Source organism: Babylonia areolata, chromosome 21, assembly GCF_041734735.1.
Source record: "Babylonia areolata isolate BAREFJ2019XMU chromosome 21, ASM4173473v1, whole genome shotgun sequence".
Lineage (NCBI taxonomy): Eukaryota > Metazoa > Mollusca > Gastropoda > Neogastropoda > Buccinidae > Babylonia > Babylonia areolata.
In genome coordinates this window covers 54,522,894-54,542,797 of record NC_134896.1, presented here as the reverse complement: position 1 = coordinate 54,542,797, position 19,904 = coordinate 54,522,894, and the positions used below count along the sequence as shown (strand labels likewise).

Below are 19,904 nucleotides of genomic sequence, written 5' to 3'. Positions count from 1 at the left end.
CTAACAGACTGAAACTTCTGGGAATATATTTCTCAGCAGAAATGGAAATTTCGGAAATCGAAGAAACTGGAAATCCAGAGTTGAAAAAAAATAACTAAGGTGATAAAACAATGGGAACGCAGAACTGGAAATCCAGACTTGAAAAAAATAACTAAGGTGATAAAACAATGGGAACGCAGAACTGGAAATCCAGAGTTGAAAAAAATAACTAAGGTGATAAAACAATGGGAACGCAGAAACCCCTCTCTATATGGTAAAGTTATTCTGGCAAAAAGTTTTCTACTGTCACAATTCTCTCACGTCCTACAGGTAGCGTCTGTACCAGTTAAAGTTCTGAACACAAATAAAAATTAACACATTAATGTACAGATTTCTTTGGAAAAAAAAGTTTAATAATAAAAAAGCATTTGAAAAAAATAAAAAGAGGCGTTCTCAGCCTCGACAAAGATGATGGTTGTTTAAACATGATCAACATCGAACACCAGCAGCAAATACTCTTGGTGAAATGGGCAACCAGACTCCTTAAAGAGACAAAATCTCACTGGAGCATTCTGGCGAGACACAACATGTCTCCCTTTCACGGACAAAAACAGATATAACTGGTGCCAAGAAACCGATTACATTGAACATGCCTTTTACTACTGCCCCAAACTTTCCTCCTTTTGGAAACATGTGAAACAACTCATTCTCACACGTTACGATACGCTGATTCCCATAGATGAAAAAGTAGCTCTGTTTGGTACAACAAAAATGGACATTCCAACTGATGAAAAACGGAAGGAAATCAATACGATATTGTTAATAGCAAAACTGTCCATCTCCAAATTTAAATACGGCAAGTACAAAAATCTTGACCTTATCTTTGAATCAGAACTCAGCCTACGTAACCTATGATCAGTATCCGTTAAAATACCAGAACACTGAGTCAGGCCCACAACAAATCCTGAGGGTAGTATTCAGTGTGCACATACATATTATTGTACTTAGGTGTAGAGCTTGTGGAGAGGGAGGGGATTGAGTGAGTAAAGGAGACACAGAGAGAGAGAGAGAGTGAGAGGGTGTGTGTGTGTACATGGGAAGAAGACATATTAAAAACATGAGGAAAAAAAAAAGAGAAAAAAAAAGAAAAGACAACAGAAAGGAGAAAAATGATGATGGAAGGAACAAAAAAACAAAACAAAAAAAGACAAAAAGATTAAAAAAAGCAACAAAAAAGACAAAAAAAAAAGAAAAAAAAGGAAAGAACCTTCCAGGGATGCTGAAACTATCCTGCTCATTTGCAGACTTTTAGGCATCCACTGATTTCTCCTAAAAAAAAAAAATTAAAAAAAATAAAAAAATCACCTAATTTTTATATCAAATGCATTCCCTTATTAAGTTTATATCTGCAAAGCAATGTCGTAAAACCACATAAAATCAACTATTTCCAACAACATCAAGAATAACAAATGCAATATCATGAACAGCAAACTACCAAATGGAATCAAAATAATAATAACAAATACATCATCAACAGCAAACTACCAAATGGAATCACAACCATTATGGTATTAACCACTAAATCGCGTCACAAAACCCTTACATAACCCTAAACAAAAGCTATGCACACAATGCTAACAGTGAGAACAGTAATGGAATGCACACAATGCTAACAGTGAGAACAGTAATGGAATGCACACAATGCTAACAGTGAGAACAGTAATGGAATGCACACAATGCTAACAGAACAGTAATGGAATGCACACAATGCTAACAGTGAGAACAGTAATGGAATGCACACAATGCTAACAGTGAGAACAGTAATGGAATGCACACAATGCTAATAGTGAGAACAGTAATGGAATGCACACAATGCTAATAGTGAGAACAGTAATGGAATGCACACAATGCTAACAGAACAGTAATGGAATGCACACAATGCTAACAGTGAGAACAGTAATGGAATGCACACAATGCTAACAGAACAGTAATGGAATGCACACAATGCTAACAGAACAGTAATGGAATGCACACAATGCTAACAGAACAGTAATGGAATGCACACAATGCTAACAGAACAGTAATGGAATGCACACAATGCTAACAGTGAGAACAGTAATGGAATGCACACAATGCTAACAGTGAGAACAGTAATGGAATGCACACAATGCTAACAGTGAGAACAGTAATGGAATGCACACAATGCTAACAGTGAGAACAGTAATGGAATGCACACAATGCTAACAGAACAGTAATGGAATGCACACAATGCTAACAGAACAGTAATGGAATGCACACAATGCTAACAGAACAGTAATGGAATGCACACAATGCTAACAGTGAGAACAGTAATGGAATGCACACAATGCTAACAGAACAGTAATGGAATGCACACAATGCTAACAGTGAGAACAGTAATGGAAGTTTAAGTCAGGAGTGGTGAGCGTCATCACAGAACAATGGACGCTGAGAACAAATGCACAGCTGTGTCACAAACACCGTTTACCTCTCAACTGCACGGAGTGACTGTTACTCTTTGTATTATATTCAGTCTCATTCTATCATATTATATTCAGTCTCATTCTATCAGAGACACACATCAAATCGAGAGTAAGCTACTATATCACGTATTTTACGTAGTTATGTAATACACAGGCAAGCATAAATTGTGTCAAAATAATGGTTCATTTGTTGTGACTAATAAATTCAGCCCCCAAACAAAGCTAACCCAAGGAACTCTACTTATAATCAGGATTTATATCAAAATAAAAAGTATCCAAAAAAAACAACAACAAAAAACATCACTGTTGTAGCTAATTTTATATAAAGTCACAACACACTGACCACTCTGAAGTCCACAATTCACAGAAACCCAAGCAACACCCAACTGAAGAATAAAATAAAATAAAATAAAAGAAACAGGGAAGAGACAACGAAGACGTTGAAGAACGCTGCTGCAGCAAACACCACAAGTTCCATCTCACAGTTGCCTCCCCTCAAAGAACGACAAACCATCCACTCAGACGACAATCATTCTCCTCTCCATCCATCACAGCTCATCATCCTCCACTTCCAGTTGATCACATCAAAAACCATCTCCATCACACAAAAAAGAAGAAACACTGGCCTCTGGCAGTTTTTTTGCATTCCCAACCATCCTAGCCATTAGTCCTCTTACCGGTTATCGATTTTTACATCCAATCCAAGCTCTAGAAACAATCATCCAATCAAATTGCTGCTTTAGTTTAGAAACAGAATAGCATCTTCCTTGAGATCAAAGCAAGAAATCCATTGCAAACACGATTATCAAAATAACCACAAGAAATAAGTTTACATCACTAAGCACACAATCTTGAAATTTTAATTCAGTTGAAAATAATTAAATCGTGAACGATTTATAGTCAATACAATGCTGTAAAAGTGACTGTTTCTCTCTGTTATGCTCACATAAACTTTTGTACCATTAAAAACATAGTACTAAACAAAACAATGTCAGACGTATGGCAATTCCCTCTAAAACTATGTCTTTACAAATTGATTCTTTGCGTCATCCCTTTCTTTCATTCGTCTCGATAGTCATCAAGTCAAATGTATGTGTGCATGCATGTGCATATATCCACAGGGTTGTTACCCACTATGCAACTACTATATTTAATCAATCATAAAGAAATAACCAAAAACCATGTACTTCTTTTTCTAGCATACACAAAAAGACAGTTATGAATATTGTACTCCAGAAACACTACATGAAACTACACAAAAGCAACAACACTAAAATACCTGCAGCATTTTCATATGTACATGTTTCAGCTAGTTTGATGTCACAGAATGTCACAGAAAGGTATCAGTGTTCACGTTGTACAGCTCAGTCTGACTGACAGTGTTTCTCTTCATGTGTTGGCGTAGACCATTCGTGAAGCTCTGTACTGTTGGACCACCTCATACAGAAACCGGTACTGTTCCTGAAACATGTGATATAAAATGGATGAAAGTCTTTTTTTTTTTTTTTACCTTCTCTTGTTAAACTTCATGCACATAACATGTGAGCAAGCTGACCTGGCTGACATAAGTGCCTGCACACACACACACACACAGACACACACACACGCGGAAGCATGCATGCACACACAAACGCACATACGCATGTGCACACACACACACACACACACACACACACGCGCGCGCGCGCCCGCGCACACACAAGCACACAGAATATTACCAACCGGTGTTTGGCATGCCTGTTTTACATGGTGCAGTGTGGTAGCTTTGTGGCTTTTGCATGGGGATTCTCCTAAAGGGTAAACACACAACACAGGTCACTGACCACAGAAGTGATCGCTTCAGGACGCACGGTATGCACGTGCCGAGCAGCCAGGTAGACGTCAACGTCACCGTCACACGTCATTCGGCTGATGACGTTCCACAGAGCGCACAGTGCTCCACTCTTGGCCACGCCGTCACTGCATCATAATGCAATGGGTTTATCAATTAACTTTTATTTGAAACCATCACCTCTTCTGAGATATGGTGGGAAGGTAAAATAACAATCAACAACAGACATAAATGTGTGATGTTTCGGAATGAAGTACACTAATCAGTAACAGAGAAACCATATCTAATCTGCGTTTTTATCTTTTACAACTTTCGTGTTTTAATTCAGCTCTTGATAATTCAGTTCAACCTTTGATATGATTTGTAGCCCTGAGATGGTCAAAGAGAGACAGAAATGTGCCTTGTACAAGTGATGACATAGAAGTGGGATCTATATCCAAGTAACGGAATGCCGAACTCATATGTTGCTTATATACGTGGAACTTGGGAGCACTTTGAATATAGAACTAAACGTCAAATTGAAAGGCCTTTAAGATGTAAAGTGCAATAAACAGACAAGTTTTGAATCCACTCTGCAAATCAGTCTTTGGATTAACTTTGAGGATAACTCAGATCAGAAAGATGAAGCGTCTTCCTTGATATGACATTGGAGGTCCTTACATAATTTCAGCCTACGTGTCAGCTTTATCCTCGAGGCCCACTGCTTCACATGTCAGACTGGAGATGGCCTGTGAGACTGACCAGGCTCTATAGGGTATCAGGAATGTTGATTTCATATCACGTCATTGTCAACACACACACGTCAGTGACTCACAAGCACTGAACGATGATTGGCTCCTTGAAGGATTCCTTGTGTGACGTGTGCAGAATTTCCAGGAGAGTGACGAGGTCTGGAACACTGGCGACAGTGTCCCCTGTCCATGCCTCATAGTGCAGCACACGGACCTCACGGCTCTCGTTCTGGGGAAACACAGGGTGTCACTGTTACTGACGGCAGATTACAGGAACCAGTCACCTCTACTGCTGGAATGAACTTGTGCATTCTTAGATGCATCATTTAGTCACAAATGAAAATACATTGCTCTAACAGCAAGTGATATATATGACAAGTGTGTGTGAAGTGTTTACGACGCAAAATGATTTCAAAAACTAAACTGACGAGGTGGTGTTTGTGGAAACGAAACTGAGAAAGACACCCAGAGTAATGTGTGAAATACTCCCCCCTTTCGTGGGTCCATCAAAGGACGTTTCGCTTACGTCTTCAGTGGGGCAGTTCTGGGACGTCCCATGCTGCTACCGTCTCCCTCTGATTTCATGAAAGCACCCATCCCAAACTGATCCCTACACCCCTCCCCGGGGGACCTACGGAAGGCAGGGGAGGGGTTGGTGGTGACAATGTGGGACGTTGCCGGCATCTTTGACATAATTTATAGTCAACTAAGCACCCAATAAAATACATTTTTTGGGGACATTTTGATTTCAGTATAACTATGATAATGATGACGATGCAGCTATGGGATTTCATTTAGGTTAATACTACTTGACAAAGCTTTTCTCTCATAGTATAATCCAGTGTTGCCTAGGCTAAGAAACACAGGCAACTGCAGTGTTGGTTAGGAAACTTGATCACTCTTAAAACTCATTCATAAAGAAGTGGGTGACTCCTGGACTATGTAACACCAGTGTACAGCCCATAACACATTCAGCCATGGGTAGAATCTGGCTATGGGCAAAAAAACAAAACAACAAAAACAAAACAAAACAAAAAAACAAACCAAAAAAACCCCCAAAACAAACAAAAAACAAAAAAACAAACAAACAAAACAACAACAACAACAACAAAACTCGAGCTCTGTTCAGGCAGGAACCACGTCCTTACAGTCTGCGAAGCTAAGTACTTCGCCATGGCAGCTAGTGTACTCACCTTTTTAGTCATGTCCATAACATAGTGCTTCAGGTTCTCCCCGAGGGATGGTATAGCCTTCAGGCTGATGGTGTAAGCACCGACTCTGATTGGCTTTCTAGCGCTAGGCCAGTAGCAAGATATTCCCTGCACAGGGTGAGATTCATTTTATTACAACAAAAATCCCGAGGACAAATACCAAATACACACACACACACACACACACACACACACACACACACACACACACACACACACACACACACACACACAGATCAAAATACACCCCCCCTCCTCCCCCCCCCCCCCTCCAAACGTGACATATGTGGTTTTGACTAAAGATAACAATCGTGCCGGACAAATGTATTGCTTCCGTTTTAACTCACTCAGTACGGCCAGTCCTCTCTTCTCCTCTACACAGACCCCTCGGATGTCCAGTGGGTGTCTGAATGACCCAACCTTTAACTTCCGTCGTCAGAATTGTGGTATTCTTTGTCAACATTCACCTCTTCAGTATAAGAGCCTTCTGCTTGCAATATTTTGATGATGGTAATTGGGGTGAAACGCTGTTAACGTCGTCTCTTTCGCCGTTCGTATGGAGAGAGTTAAATATGACCGAACTATGTAATATGTCCATCAACCTGACCCATACAACATACCTTGTGTCCCTCCACCTCAGCTTCATAACTCACCTTGAGTAACTCCACCTGACCCACATTACCCAGTTTCTGTCCATCCACCTGACTTAAATAACTTCTGTCCATCCACCTGCCCTACATAATCTACCTTCCGACCCTCCACCTGTCCTACATAACCTTCCTCTTGTCCGTCCACCTAACCTAGATACTTTTTGTCCCTCCACCTGACCTACATAACCTCCTGTCCCTCCACCTGACCTACATAACCTACCTTCTGTCCCTCCACCTGACCTACATAACCTTCTGTCCCTCCACATGACCTACATAACCTACCTCTGTCCCTCCACCTGACCTACATAACCTACCTTCTGTCCCTCCACCTGACCTACATAACCTACCTTCTGTCCCTCCACCTGACCTATATAACCTACCTTCTGTCCCTCCACCTGACCTACATAACCTACCTCCTGTCCCTCCACCTGACCTACATAACCTACCTCCTGTCCCTCCACCTGACCTACATAACCTCCTGTCCCTCAACCTGACCTACACAACCTACCTGCTGTCCCTCCACCTGACCTACATAACCTACCTGCTGTCCCTCCACCTGACCTATATAACCTACCTCCTGTCCCTCCACCTGTCCAAGGGAGACAATGGTGCTGACGTTCCAGCTGTCCACCAGTCTCCACAAGTCGATGACTGTGTCGGCCAGGGGAAGCTGGGTCAGGATGCTGCCCCGCTCTGACAGGAAGGTCTGTGGACAGCACGGGGCACAGTGAATGGGGGACACCTGGACAGGACCTGACGTCATGCAGGTACATGAAGTGATTTATGGACAGACCTTTTCCATAAAACACTCTTTGTTTCTAGCCTTTTCTTCTGGTTTCGTCGTCTCTTTCTTTCTCATTTTGTGTTTTCCTGTTCCACTCCCAAATTGACTGCTTCTTGTTTATGTTTTATCATTTGTTTCAGGACCTGCTGTTTGGCTTATCTTATTAAGTTGTTTTGCTTTTGTTCCTGAGCCTTGGACGTGCTACTTATCCAATGGCTTTGTTTGATTTTGTTTGCCTGTGATGACATACAATTTGCTGTTTTCTGTATAATATTGTTCATGTTCAAAGATCGAAGATGACGATGATGGCAATGATGATGACGATGATGATGATCCACTTTTAGACCTGTCTTCCGACAAACATTCAGACATAGCACTTGATTTCCTCCAAGCTGAGAAAGGTAAAAAGCGTGAAACATCCGTTTTGCTGGCTGGTCAGTTTAGTCATCAGGTGTCCGGCAGTGACTTCATCGTCCGTTGACATCTGATAAGAGGACTGGCAGGTGTGTCAAGTCACGGAGGAAGCAAGGATAAATCTGTTTCTCAAAGGAATGAGAATGAGCAGTGAGGAAACAGCAGACACACCGACCTTTGACTGTCCCCAGCAGAAACCGGAAGTAAAACATGGATGTATCTTCCTTCCCAACACAGGGAAAAGACAGAACTTCCAAATGCAGAGGGAAAATCACCAGTTGAAAAGGTAGGTCAGAACTACATCCTTAACATCACACACACACACACACACACACACACACACACACACACAGAGGCACAAAAAGCACTTACCGGCATGTAGACAGCGTTGATGTACTGATTCCGTCCTTGGGCGTGTTCAGTGATGTACACAAGATGGTTGTCATCTACAGCAACACACGTACACACACACACACACACACACACACACACACACACACACACTTCGTGACGTCAGGTGAAGTGTGCTTTGTGACCAGCTTCTTGACATCAGACATGGTGTTACTGGCTGCTGAGATCTGTTTGATACTGCATTGCGTTGTATTACTGTTTATCACAACAGATTTCTATGTGAAATTCTGCTGCTCTCTCCGGGGACAGCACCGCAACACCCATAAATTCCACTTTTTAAAAAAATCTGCAAGTGTACATGTTTTCCTGTCAAAGTGGAACTATTATGAAATTATGCCAGGGACAGCCCTGTTGTTGCCGTGGGTTTCTTTACGTGCACTAAGTACATGCTGGATACGGGACCGCGGTTTAAAATCATCTGAATGTGATGGAGTTTGAACCACAACCTGCAAGTCGTCAGGACCTTTCATTGACCATTATCTACAGACACAGAAGATAGTGCCTACAATGACTTAGTAATTATTTTTAAATAAGAGATTTATTCAGAGTTGCTGAGATTTTAAACTGAAATCCACGAGTAATGTTGGACATTGATGAAGTGTCATTGCATACAACATAGATAAAATGTTACTGGGAAAAAGTCAGCGATAACCCAATTATCCACCCCAAACCCAAAGCTTTGTATCACCTGGCAGGGCGTCGGGATTCCGGTTCTTGTGCTGGTTCACCTCCCGGCTGGCCTCAGTGTGGGAGGGAGCAGTGAGGCACGTCCTCATCTGACACAGTCTCTGGGGAAAGGGAAATAACCCGACATCAGTCATCACAACCTTCTACATCTGACAGTCTCTGAGGGAGGGGAAACAACCCGACATCAGTTATCACAACCTTCTACACCTGAACGTTTCTAAGGGAGGGGAAACAACCCGCCCACTTCTGATAGTTCTCAGGATGAGGAAACAACCAGACATCATTTTTCAAAACTTTCCCAGCACACTGTCTTGGAAAGTAGAAACAACTTCACATCAATCACAAACCATCATTTGACAGAGTTTGCAAGGAAAGGAAACAAGTTGATATCAGCTATGAAGCACACTCTGGAGAGGGGAAATGACGACATCAAACCAGCTGCTGTGGCGAAGCGGTTAGCGTCCCGGACTGACGGCTGGGAGGACGTGGGTGCGAATCCTAGCGGAGGTGTTTTTTTCGGCCCGCAGCTGGCTCCTGCCCAGAGTTGAGTGTGCTGTGGGCTTAAATGGAGAGACTGGGACCACACAGTCGAGTGTCATCCACTTCACGGACGCGTCTTTGGGTGTGTTTCTTTTATTACCTGACCAACAATGCAAGTGTCTGTATCTCTCGGGCCTGCTTGACGCCGGTATTATCATTATGAAAGGAAGTCCCAAACCAAAATGGACCTCCATAGCAACGTAGTTATCCTCCTCCTCCTTCTTCATCATTACCAATATAAACAAAAATGTCCCAAAGACTGTGGCCTTTCATGCCGTGCTGTCATGCTGACTTCAGTTTCGATACCCCTCCACGTCTGTGCTTGGGGTGAGTCCTGTCAATGTCGTCAGTGTCGGCAGACCAAAAGAACAACAACAACAACAACAAAAACCCACCAAAAACACAAAAAAATAAATAAACAATAATAATAATAAATAAATAAATAAAATATTTAAAAAATATATATATATATAAATAAACGACATCAGAAACTTTTCCATCTAAAGGAGAAACAAACTGGTATCGGTTCATCAGCTGTCAGAAAGTATGTCCAAGCCAAAGAGCTCTACAAGGAGTAAAGCTGTGTTCGTACTGCTCACAGTTAGATACAGTGGACTCCGGCTGATCTTCTGCGGTGAGTCACATTGGTACATTACACTTAACACATCTTTCCAAACTGAATAGCCACAGCAGTACCACCACCACCAACAAAAACAATTAAGTCTGTTCACCCTCGGCAATATCATAGCACCATGAAACCAAGGTTCACTGTCTGTATCTGTCTGTGAGTTTGTCTGCCTGTCTACCTGCATGTCTGTCTATCTGCATGCATGTCTGTGTGTTAGTGTATCACACCTGAAACTCAGTATCGACACGTGGCTGAGGCAGGTCATGACGGATGACGGAGGGAAAGACACGGTCAAAGGACGAGGTGTCCAGTCTGGAGTCACCGCTCATGTAGGCTTCCAGCACTGCCTCGTGCAGAAAGTGGTACTGGTCCTGGCGTCACACACACACACACACACACACACACACACACACACACACACACACATTAAACAAAGCGAGATACCCATGCCAGACTATTGGGAGTTTCTCATTTCTCTCCAGTCAGCAGCCAGGAGCAATTAGCAAGCCTGAAGAGCACTCCTCAGAGTAAAACAGCTGTCGCTTTCTTTGCATGCTAACCTTCCCTTTAAAGGAAACGAATAGCTAACACGAACATTAATAAGATGATTTGAAACTCTCTCTAACACACACAAAACATCAGTGACACCTGTACGGTAGCTGGTACCTTGTTCTGCACCATGTAACACCTGTACGGTAACCAGTACCTTGTTCTGCACCATGTAACACCTGTACGGTAACCAGTACCTTGTTCTGCACCATGTAACACCTGTACGGTAACCAGTACCTTGTTCTGCACCATGTAACACCTGTACGGTAAGCAGTACCTTGTTCTGCACCATGTAACACCTGTACGGTAAGCAGTACCTTGTTCTGCACCATGTAACACCTGTAGTTCCTCAGGTTGCTGACAGTGCCGTACACAGAGATCTCCTCTTCCCCCTCACTCTGGTCCATCAGGATGTCCAGGGCAATGTACGTCCCTGTTCGGCCCACGCCGGCACTGCACACCACGGCGTTTCACACACTTTACATTGGACTTTCCTGATGCATTGAGTTGCTCAGCACGTTAATGGATGAAGCAGGCAAATCAGACGAGAGACAGACTGTTACAATAGTCAATCAGAGAAAATGTGATATGTGACGAGTTATCTAATGAATACCAACGATGAGCAGGACTCCAAACTTGAGCAAAGATATCAATTCCATACTTTTAGATGTGTATTATGTTATAGTGGTCAAATTAGTAGACACTTAGCCAATAAAATTCACCAAGCATAGAATGATTTGCTTTTCGTACGGCAACAGTCCTGCGGACAAAAACAATGTTATGACTTATTTCCCAGCATCCCCATCGTGTTTTACTGCCCACCTGCAGTGCACGAGCAGGGGCGGGGCAGTGGACGTGCGTGGAGCACGTGCTCTGATGTAACGCCAGAAGTCAACGAGGGGGGTGGTGGTGGGGACGTGGTGGTCCATCCACTTCACATAGTGGTACTGCTTCACCTGCCGTTTCTCCTCGCTCTGTGTACACACACACACACACACACACACACACACACACACACACACACACAATATCATTCCACATGCAAGGGAAGCAAAGCCTTCAATACTGCCGTGTGAAACCCACTAAATCCAAGACAAAAATTGTGAACACAAGGACATCGCAAAGACCATCACCTTGCATCAGGAGATTTTAGTTGAACAATATGCTGTCCTTGACCTTTAACTTCTAACATTCCAATGTTGCAAGTGCTGTTGTTGTTTGTTTGTTTGTTTTTTTCAGACCATAACCACTGACTGTATCATGCTTGATGAAATTTGGATTTCAAACCCGTCCTCTATCACAAGTCATGTTCATCTTGTGACCTTGAACTTTTACCATTGACCATTTTGCTCTTACCATTGCTGTTCCTTGTACTTATGGTCGTTGACGGCTGTATACATGAACCTGTCTTTCGTGTTCCTATAGGTTTTTCCCGTGAATGTGTGCAACGTGAAATTGACAACAAAGTTCCAACTTCAATAGGCATTTACCTTGACAAGTCACAATACCAGAGAGAGAGAGAGAGAGGACATAACATTTCTACACATTAATCAGATGGTGAAAACAACAAGGGATGGGGAGGGGTGGGGGGATAAGGGAGGGGAGGAGAACTTTGGGGCTGTACCTGTGTTTTTCCCACACTGAAAGTCCTGATGACGTAGTGAGCCCTCTCCTCCTCTTCAAGTCCCGTCACCTCCATGTGTCCTGTGCTGAGTGATTTCCCTTTAGCTGGCCAGTACTCGTGACACTTGGACTGGAACAGATCGTAGTGTAAAACACGGAGAATATAATCCAGAATTTTGTTTTTGTCATTGTGTAAATAAAACCCAGAAAGCAGATAGATGTGTTATTCGCGGTCGGCTGAACAATAAACGACATGAATATTGATTTGGGAGATACATTGACTTCTATGAAATAACAGACATCACGTTCTGTGAAGTTGGGAAAACCTGAAGTGGAAACTATTCTAGTTTGAAAGTTATCAAAAATACAGTCATACGAGCTGTGGTTCCATCATGGAGACTCGATATTATTTGATACACACACACACACACACACACACACACACACACACACACACACACAGAGAGAGAGAGAGAGAGAGAGAGAGAGAGAGAGAGAGAGAGAGAGAGAGAGAGTTCTGCAGACCAACATTCACAGAACTCACCCTGTTGCCCTCTTTGAGGTTGGTGAGCATCACGATGTCAGTGACCCCCTCCTGCCACACCATGCGCCAGAAATCGTCCTGGGTGTTGGACCTGGGGCCTGGGACATCATGAACAGTGAAATAATGTCACACACTGTCTGAGTATTGTGTTGCCTCTTTCGATAGACACCTGTCCTGGGACATTAGCATACAATCAAATAATGTCAGTTACCGAGTCATGTACTGTCTCTCTTACCGCTTAAAATTGAGGGGTGCAAGGGAAATGACAGTCATCAGAATGTATTCACAAAGCTGCACCACTGGTTAGTTGGTGTCAATTTAAAACGACTAATTAGGCAATCAAAGAGCATGATAGTTAGAGAAAGAGAGCGGGAGAGAGAGGGGACAGACAAACAGAGAGGAAGACAGAAATACAGAGAAAGAGACAGACAGAAAGAGGGAGAGATGGAGACAGAGAGACAGACAGAAACAGACAGAGAGATGGATACCTTGAGCTGCGATATACGCCTTGCCAGTCTTGTATCCCTGTGAAGAAATATGTTTTATTCATTCATGGCATCACTGGACAACAAGGTGCCAAGTGACAGTGACTTCAACTAATAGACACACAAGCATGAACATACAGAAAAAAAACATTTTATCAGATTTAGCATAACCTTAAAGAAACATGACTGTAAGAGCATAATATACCATTTAAGTCCCTCGCAGTGTTTACTCATATTCATATCCTAAATAATATAGCCCGAAACTTGTGACAGTCTTTTGTGATTCCCCAGTTCCATAGACATGTTTTATATACAGTTTTCTTTTCCTCTGTTTTCTGCTGTTACCTTTCAGTCTATTACTTTACTGTTATAAATGATAACAACATAAAAATGCTATATTATATATATATATATATATATATATATATATATATATATATCTGTGTGTGTGTGTGTGTGTGTGTGTGTGTGTGTGACACGTGCCATTACTGTGTAGGGGCAAATGCAGTATTGGTGAATGCTTTAGACATTATGACAGATTGGTCAAACCTCTCTCTCTCTCTCTCTCTCTCGCTCTCTCTCTCCAAAACAGAGGGGGAAGTACTGGGTGAAAATAAAGTAGCGGGGAGGGGCGCACCTCACCTTGACAAAACTGGCGTTGATGTAATCTGAGGAATCGTCACCATCCACTTGTTCCAGCACCACGCGATTTCTGTCATCTGGACCAGTTCAACAATCGTTCATGAACAGTGAGTTAATTTAACTAAACTGAGAAAATATTTCGATGGGGTTTCCAGTCAATAAAAATTTGAATACAGTGAATACAAGTTATTGTAACTTTGTTTCCTTAAAAACATATGCTTCTTCCCAAGACAATGACGTTTTAACTTTCTTCCCAGTTTGTTTGATGCCAACAGCATGAATTAATGTGCAATACTTGAGAAGAAAACTCGGTTACTTGGTTTGTAATCTTGCTCTCTAGTCGTCGTCTTTTTTCTTCTTCTGTGTACGTGCGCTACAACTCTCAATAGTTTGTATTCACATTTTTAGTGGGTACCCCCATCGAATTAATGTCTAATATTAGTTAAACCAAAGTTAACGAATGAATCAGATCAATGCAGGCCCCAACTCAGCGTCAGGGCATGCGTGTACAGGACAGGCTGGTGGACAAAGAATTGGACATTTTGCACGTGTCCAACATGAGCACTGATCAACCTGAAATACTCACATGGGAGAACACTGCTGAAACGATTCTTGTAACGGTTCTCTTCTCTTTTTCCGTTTGTCAGAGGGTACTGTTTGAGTCCAGCCATGAACTGAAACACGTCATTGCAAAACGAGTGTTAGGCAATCGATTTGCTCAGCTTTTTGTTATTACTGTTATTTTTAAGGTATGCAAGAATATCAACCTTTCTTAAAATGTGTTTGTTGCTTGGAGGAACGCACGTTTCACTTGCTAAACTGCTTCACACACGATGTCATACTGATTCACTACAACAACCTGTGCACAGACAAAAAGTTGAAGCAAGCTGTCAGCCTTACCGGAAACTCCTCAGCGACCTTGCCCTCTCGCAGACTGCCCACAATGGTCTCCTGCAGCTGGTCAAGACGGATGACGCTGGTGTAGGAGGGGTCGTTAGAGTAGATCTCCTCCTCCTCCTGTCCGCTCCACAGAGCGTCCAGCTCTTCGTCCTCAGTCAGTGGCTCCGACCTGGGTGTGTGCACGTCGCTGGCTGCTCCGCTGTGCTGTGCGGGCGGGTCAGGGGCCGTGGGTGGGGAACCAGACGCCGAGGTCTGTGGCTGAAGGTCAACGTTCTGGTAAGTGTCCCGTGCAGCTGGGGCAGGGGTGGGTTGGGTGGCTGGTCTGGGCTCTGGCTTCACCTGGGCTTTGGGCTTGGCACTGGTTGTTTCTGTAAGGAAACGTTTTACACTTCCGTTTAACTAGATTGTTGATAGCTTTTAGAATACTAAAGTAAAGAATAAAACCAATGATTTTGTATACAATGGTGCCCAATCAATAAAGATCTGTCCTTTCAAAAAATACAACAGGCAAAGTGTTCATTGCTCACATGTCATTCCTACCGAATCACGGACACACACACACACACACACACACACACACACACACTGAAGACACCTTGCAAGTGGTGGCGTGCATGTATCTGCCTGTTGTATCACAGGGTGTGCGCATTTGTGTGCTGGCTTTGTGACCCCTACCTCCAGTGACGATGGCTGGAGCAAACGACAGTGGGGAGGAGCCAGCACGTTCCGGCTGTCCCAGTTCCCCGCTGTTCTGTGCCGTGTTGCACGTGTTGGACCCCAGAGCACGTGACTTAGCGCTGTGTCGTCGTCTTCTGAAAGAGACATTCAACCACGGCAATGAAATGTTTGGTCAATATTGAATGGATATTAGCTTTCATAATATATATATATATATATATATATATTTGAGGGGGAGAGAGAGAGAGAGAGAGAGAGAGAGAGAGAGAGAGAGAGAGAACTTACCTTCTTATGAAGATAACGATGAGGACGACAATGAGAATGAGGACGATGACTGACACCACAGCACCAACAATCACAGGCGTGTTGTCTGTCATGGTGTCTGTAAGAGCTGTGGACACACACACTGAACTGCATCAACTACACAGAAGGCTGGATGCTGGAGGGACAAAGGCTGAGGGAATGAAAGATCAGCCGTGTAACTGGGTGTGTGTGTTGTGTAGGATGACAATCATGAAGGCAGGTACAGGCAGTGTGTTAGAACCCCTCCTCCACATTCACAAACACCTACCTCACCCCGACCTGTCTCCACGTTGTAGGAAGTCGGGGCGGGAATGGCGTCTAAAGCGTGGACAGGGAGAATGGGCGAGTTGCTCACATTTCTTGGGAAGCTTTAAGATACCCTGACAGTGGCTGAGGGAGCGTGATATCCAAGACTCCACGTTCCCCTACATGGTGTTTTAGCGTTATGGATAGCGTTGTCAGGGCTCTTGAACACATGATCACAACTGATGTTTTCTTCTAAACGATGCAATGCTGCTTTTGCATTCAGATGGATGTACTTATCAAAGACTTAATCAGTTAATGAAACTAAATTGTTGATAGCAATATAAATCCCAGGAAATAAAAACAAACTTTTTTTCTGAATCAGTATCTTAGCTCTGTAGTTTTACTCACTCTGCCTGTATCTCTCTGCTACATTCCGTCACTTGTACGCACACACTGCATTCAGGGATACACACTGAAACCACTTTTACAGTGTAAATTGCACTATACCAGAGCACGTCTGGCGACTCTTTAGAATGATTCTGCTGTTATCGCTAAATCAGATTGGATTATGCATTTATGACAGACAGACAGTCTCCATTCTCTCCTTTGCACACATTGCATTCAGGGAAACATACTTAAATCCACAGATTCACAGTATAAACTTTACCATACCAGAGCACGTGCTTCCCTGGTAGTTGTCCGGACAATCTTCACACAGTCCTGTGTCCCTGGTACATTCATTGTTCAGACACTGGTGCTGACACGAGACGTTACAGTATGGTCCGTAGAAACCAGTTTTACATTCTGAAATCAGCAAATAATCGTCATCATGATCATAATCACCTTTTGATTTCTTTCTGATAGTCATAAAATGTGTATTACGAATTTCCAGCGCACGCCAATATTCCAATTGCCATCACTTGGCTAAAAGCAACAATCATTTAGCACAACATGAACAACCCTGGCCAGACATTCAATCAAACTCTCAAATTCTAATTTATATTAATTCAAAAACATCATTATCACCCTAAACAACACTCATGAAAATAATCATACATCACAGTACGTACATCATGTACATCACATAATATACACCCAGTATCAAAATGCTTAAAACCGTTATAGCAATAAGAAGAGACAAAATCTTCATGGCTCACGTGTGATTCCTGCTGCACATCAACAACAAAACGATAATGCTGACGATGTAGGGGAAGAGGGGGGAGAGGGAGGGGGGAGAGGGAGGGGGGGGGGTATCAGTACATACCCATAACGAGCCATATCTTTTGCTCACCATCAGAAACGATTGTTTGTCTACCCGAAAATAATGTGCTGGAAATGGAATCTGTGAAAATAAAAGCTCAATACCAGCAAAATTAGATTGTTTCCAAATAATGGCAGAAGTTGACGTCTGCTTGTATAACTGAAAAAGAAACATATGTGTTAATCAACATGTCGGTATTGAACACTAGAAATAAAAAAAATATTTCTTTAAAAATCTTGAATCAGATAGTTGTTCGTGGACGTTATTCAGTAAGGGATGAGGTCTTTGCATAAATCTTTCTTCAAATAAAATTTAGCAGCTTCATTTCATTAATATGTCACCGAGAAAAAATCGATGGTTTGATGCCAGTGGCAATTAGCTCGTTTTTATCCTCAATCATCTTCATCTGTTTTTTCTCATCCGCTCACCCTTGTCCTCAATACAGTTTATCAAACTACATGCAACAGTTGCTAAGTCTGAGGGAACAGCAGTGTTGTGGAGCGGGGAATCATTTGCAAAGAAATGGTATGAATGGCCTGACTGACGAGTGACAGTGCTGAGGGGTTGTCTCTACATAGTGAACAAACTTTGTCCCTAGACTGAACCCTGTGGCACTCCATACTTTGACACAGATGGCGTGGATTAATGACCAGTAAGGACATACTGGGTATGGCAAGTTAAGAACGGTATGAACCAATCCAGGACCATTCTAGTATAGTCAAAAGTTGTATGCAACCGTTTGATGAAGATGCTATTGTCTATGGTGTCAAACGTTGCAGATAGGACAAGCAGTGACAACTTGACAAATGACCGCTGTCAGAGGCCTGAAGGAGGTCATCAACCACACACAACAAGGTGGTATTAGTGATATGGCACTTAGGTGGGTTGACTGATTTGAATTGAGCTGACCCAATTACATGTGTTCTCTGTCTGTCTGTCTGTCTGTCTGTCTGTCTGTCTGTCTGTCTGTCTGTCTCTCTCTCTCTCTCTCTCTCTCTTTCTAAAAAGCACAGCAGAGCATGGTCATACGCACATTCTGAAACTCACAATTGCAAACTGACAACAACATACCAGAGCCCTGTCCACAAGTGCATTGTCAATAATTATAATCAGGAAACGTGGAAAGAACCGCCAATTGCCAGAGATGATAATTTTGTTAAATTCTACTACAGGAATACCCATGCTACACACACAGAAGTAGATACAAACAGAAATACACACAACTGAAAAACAGGTTATTACATGGACTCATGCTGTGTATAGACACACATGAGCCATAAATGTTTGGAGTAAGAAAATGAATGCTGGAAGCATTAAAACAATTGTTTCTTTCATTTACTGATCTTGTCCTTTGATATTCCTCAGCTGAGCGCATGTACTCCCCAGAGTTTGTGTACTGAGGTTATATATATTTTCTTTTGTAAAAGTTTGTTTTTCTTTTTTAAATTGTGATCCAAGGCTTATGTTCAATAAAACGACTTTGATTTGTCTTTCCCACAACAACAACACACACAAACACACACAGACACAGAAACAATAACAACAACAACAGCAGCACACACACACACACACACACACACACACACACACACACACACACACGGACGACACCATACCAGAACACGTTTTCCCTTGGTAGTCATCAGGACAAGCAGCACAATGCCCTGTGGTCCTGTTACATGTGTTGTTCACACAAAGGGGCGGACACGGTACACAGGACTGGCCGAAGAAACCAGCTGTACATTCTGAAATCAGGGAGTGAATTCATATCGTGGATGATGAACTGAAATACCTGTCCATCCAAACACCCCCCACCCCCAACCCCCTGTATATATATATATATATATATATATATATATATATGTGTGTGTGTGTGTGTGTGTGTGTGTGTGTGTGTGTGTGTGTGTGTGTGTGTGTGTGTGTGTGTGTGTGTCTTGTGTCTTGTGTTCGGTGATTTGAGAAACAAAATATGTACATTCTGTTGAAATGTGGTAGAAGTCAAGGCAGTCTTCCGTTGGTGGTAATTCTTCTACAAATTGATGAAAACGTCATTTCATATCATGACATTTCTTTAACTCTCTCCACACGAACGGCGAAAGAGACGACGTTAACAGCGTTTCACCCCAATAACCATCATCAAAATATTGCAAGCGGAAGGCTCTTATACTGAAGAGGTGAATGTTGACAAAGATACCACAATTCTGACGACGGAAGCTAAAGGTTGGGTCATTCAGACACCCACTGGACATCCGAGGGGTCTGTGTAGAGGAGAAGAGAGGACTGGCCGTACTGAGTGAGTTAAGTCA

At 42.6% G+C, this 19,904-nt stretch overlaps 1 protein-coding gene across 1 annotated transcript in view; it reads right to left on the bottom strand.

The window, feature by feature from the left end:
* Positions 1-1,196: 1,196 nt before the first annotated feature.
* Positions 1,197-19,904, bottom strand: part of LOC143296652 (receptor-type tyrosine-protein phosphatase C-like) — a 26,089-nt gene continuing 7,381 nt past the window's right edge. The window contains exons 7-26 of the mRNA XM_076608682.1: positions 19,215-19,343; positions 17,010-17,141; positions 16,074-16,179; positions 15,786-15,922; positions 15,111-15,478; positions 14,797-14,884; positions 14,211-14,287; positions 13,572-13,608; positions 13,084-13,181; positions 12,541-12,669; positions 11,739-11,890; positions 11,234-11,369; positions 10,595-10,738; positions 9,201-9,300; positions 8,474-8,547; positions 7,478-7,609; positions 6,236-6,361; positions 5,126-5,271; positions 4,304-4,439; positions 1,197-3,941 (exon numbers count right to left, since the gene is read on the bottom strand). Of these exons, the coding sequence (XP_076464797.1) occupies positions 3,870-3,941; positions 4,304-4,439; positions 5,126-5,271; positions 6,236-6,361; positions 7,478-7,609; positions 8,474-8,547; positions 9,201-9,300; positions 10,595-10,738; positions 11,234-11,369; positions 11,739-11,890; positions 12,541-12,669; positions 13,084-13,181; positions 13,572-13,608; positions 14,211-14,287; positions 14,797-14,884; positions 15,111-15,478; positions 15,786-15,922; positions 16,074-16,179; positions 17,010-17,141; positions 19,215-19,343 (2,519 nt within the window). The 3' untranslated portion in view covers positions 1,197-3,869. The remainder of the gene's footprint in view (positions 3,942-4,303; positions 4,440-5,125; positions 5,272-6,235; positions 6,362-7,477; positions 7,610-8,473; positions 8,548-9,200; positions 9,301-10,594; positions 10,739-11,233; positions 11,370-11,738; positions 11,891-12,540; positions 12,670-13,083; positions 13,182-13,571; positions 13,609-14,210; positions 14,288-14,796; positions 14,885-15,110; positions 15,479-15,785; positions 15,923-16,073; positions 16,180-17,009; positions 17,142-19,214; positions 19,344-19,904) is intronic.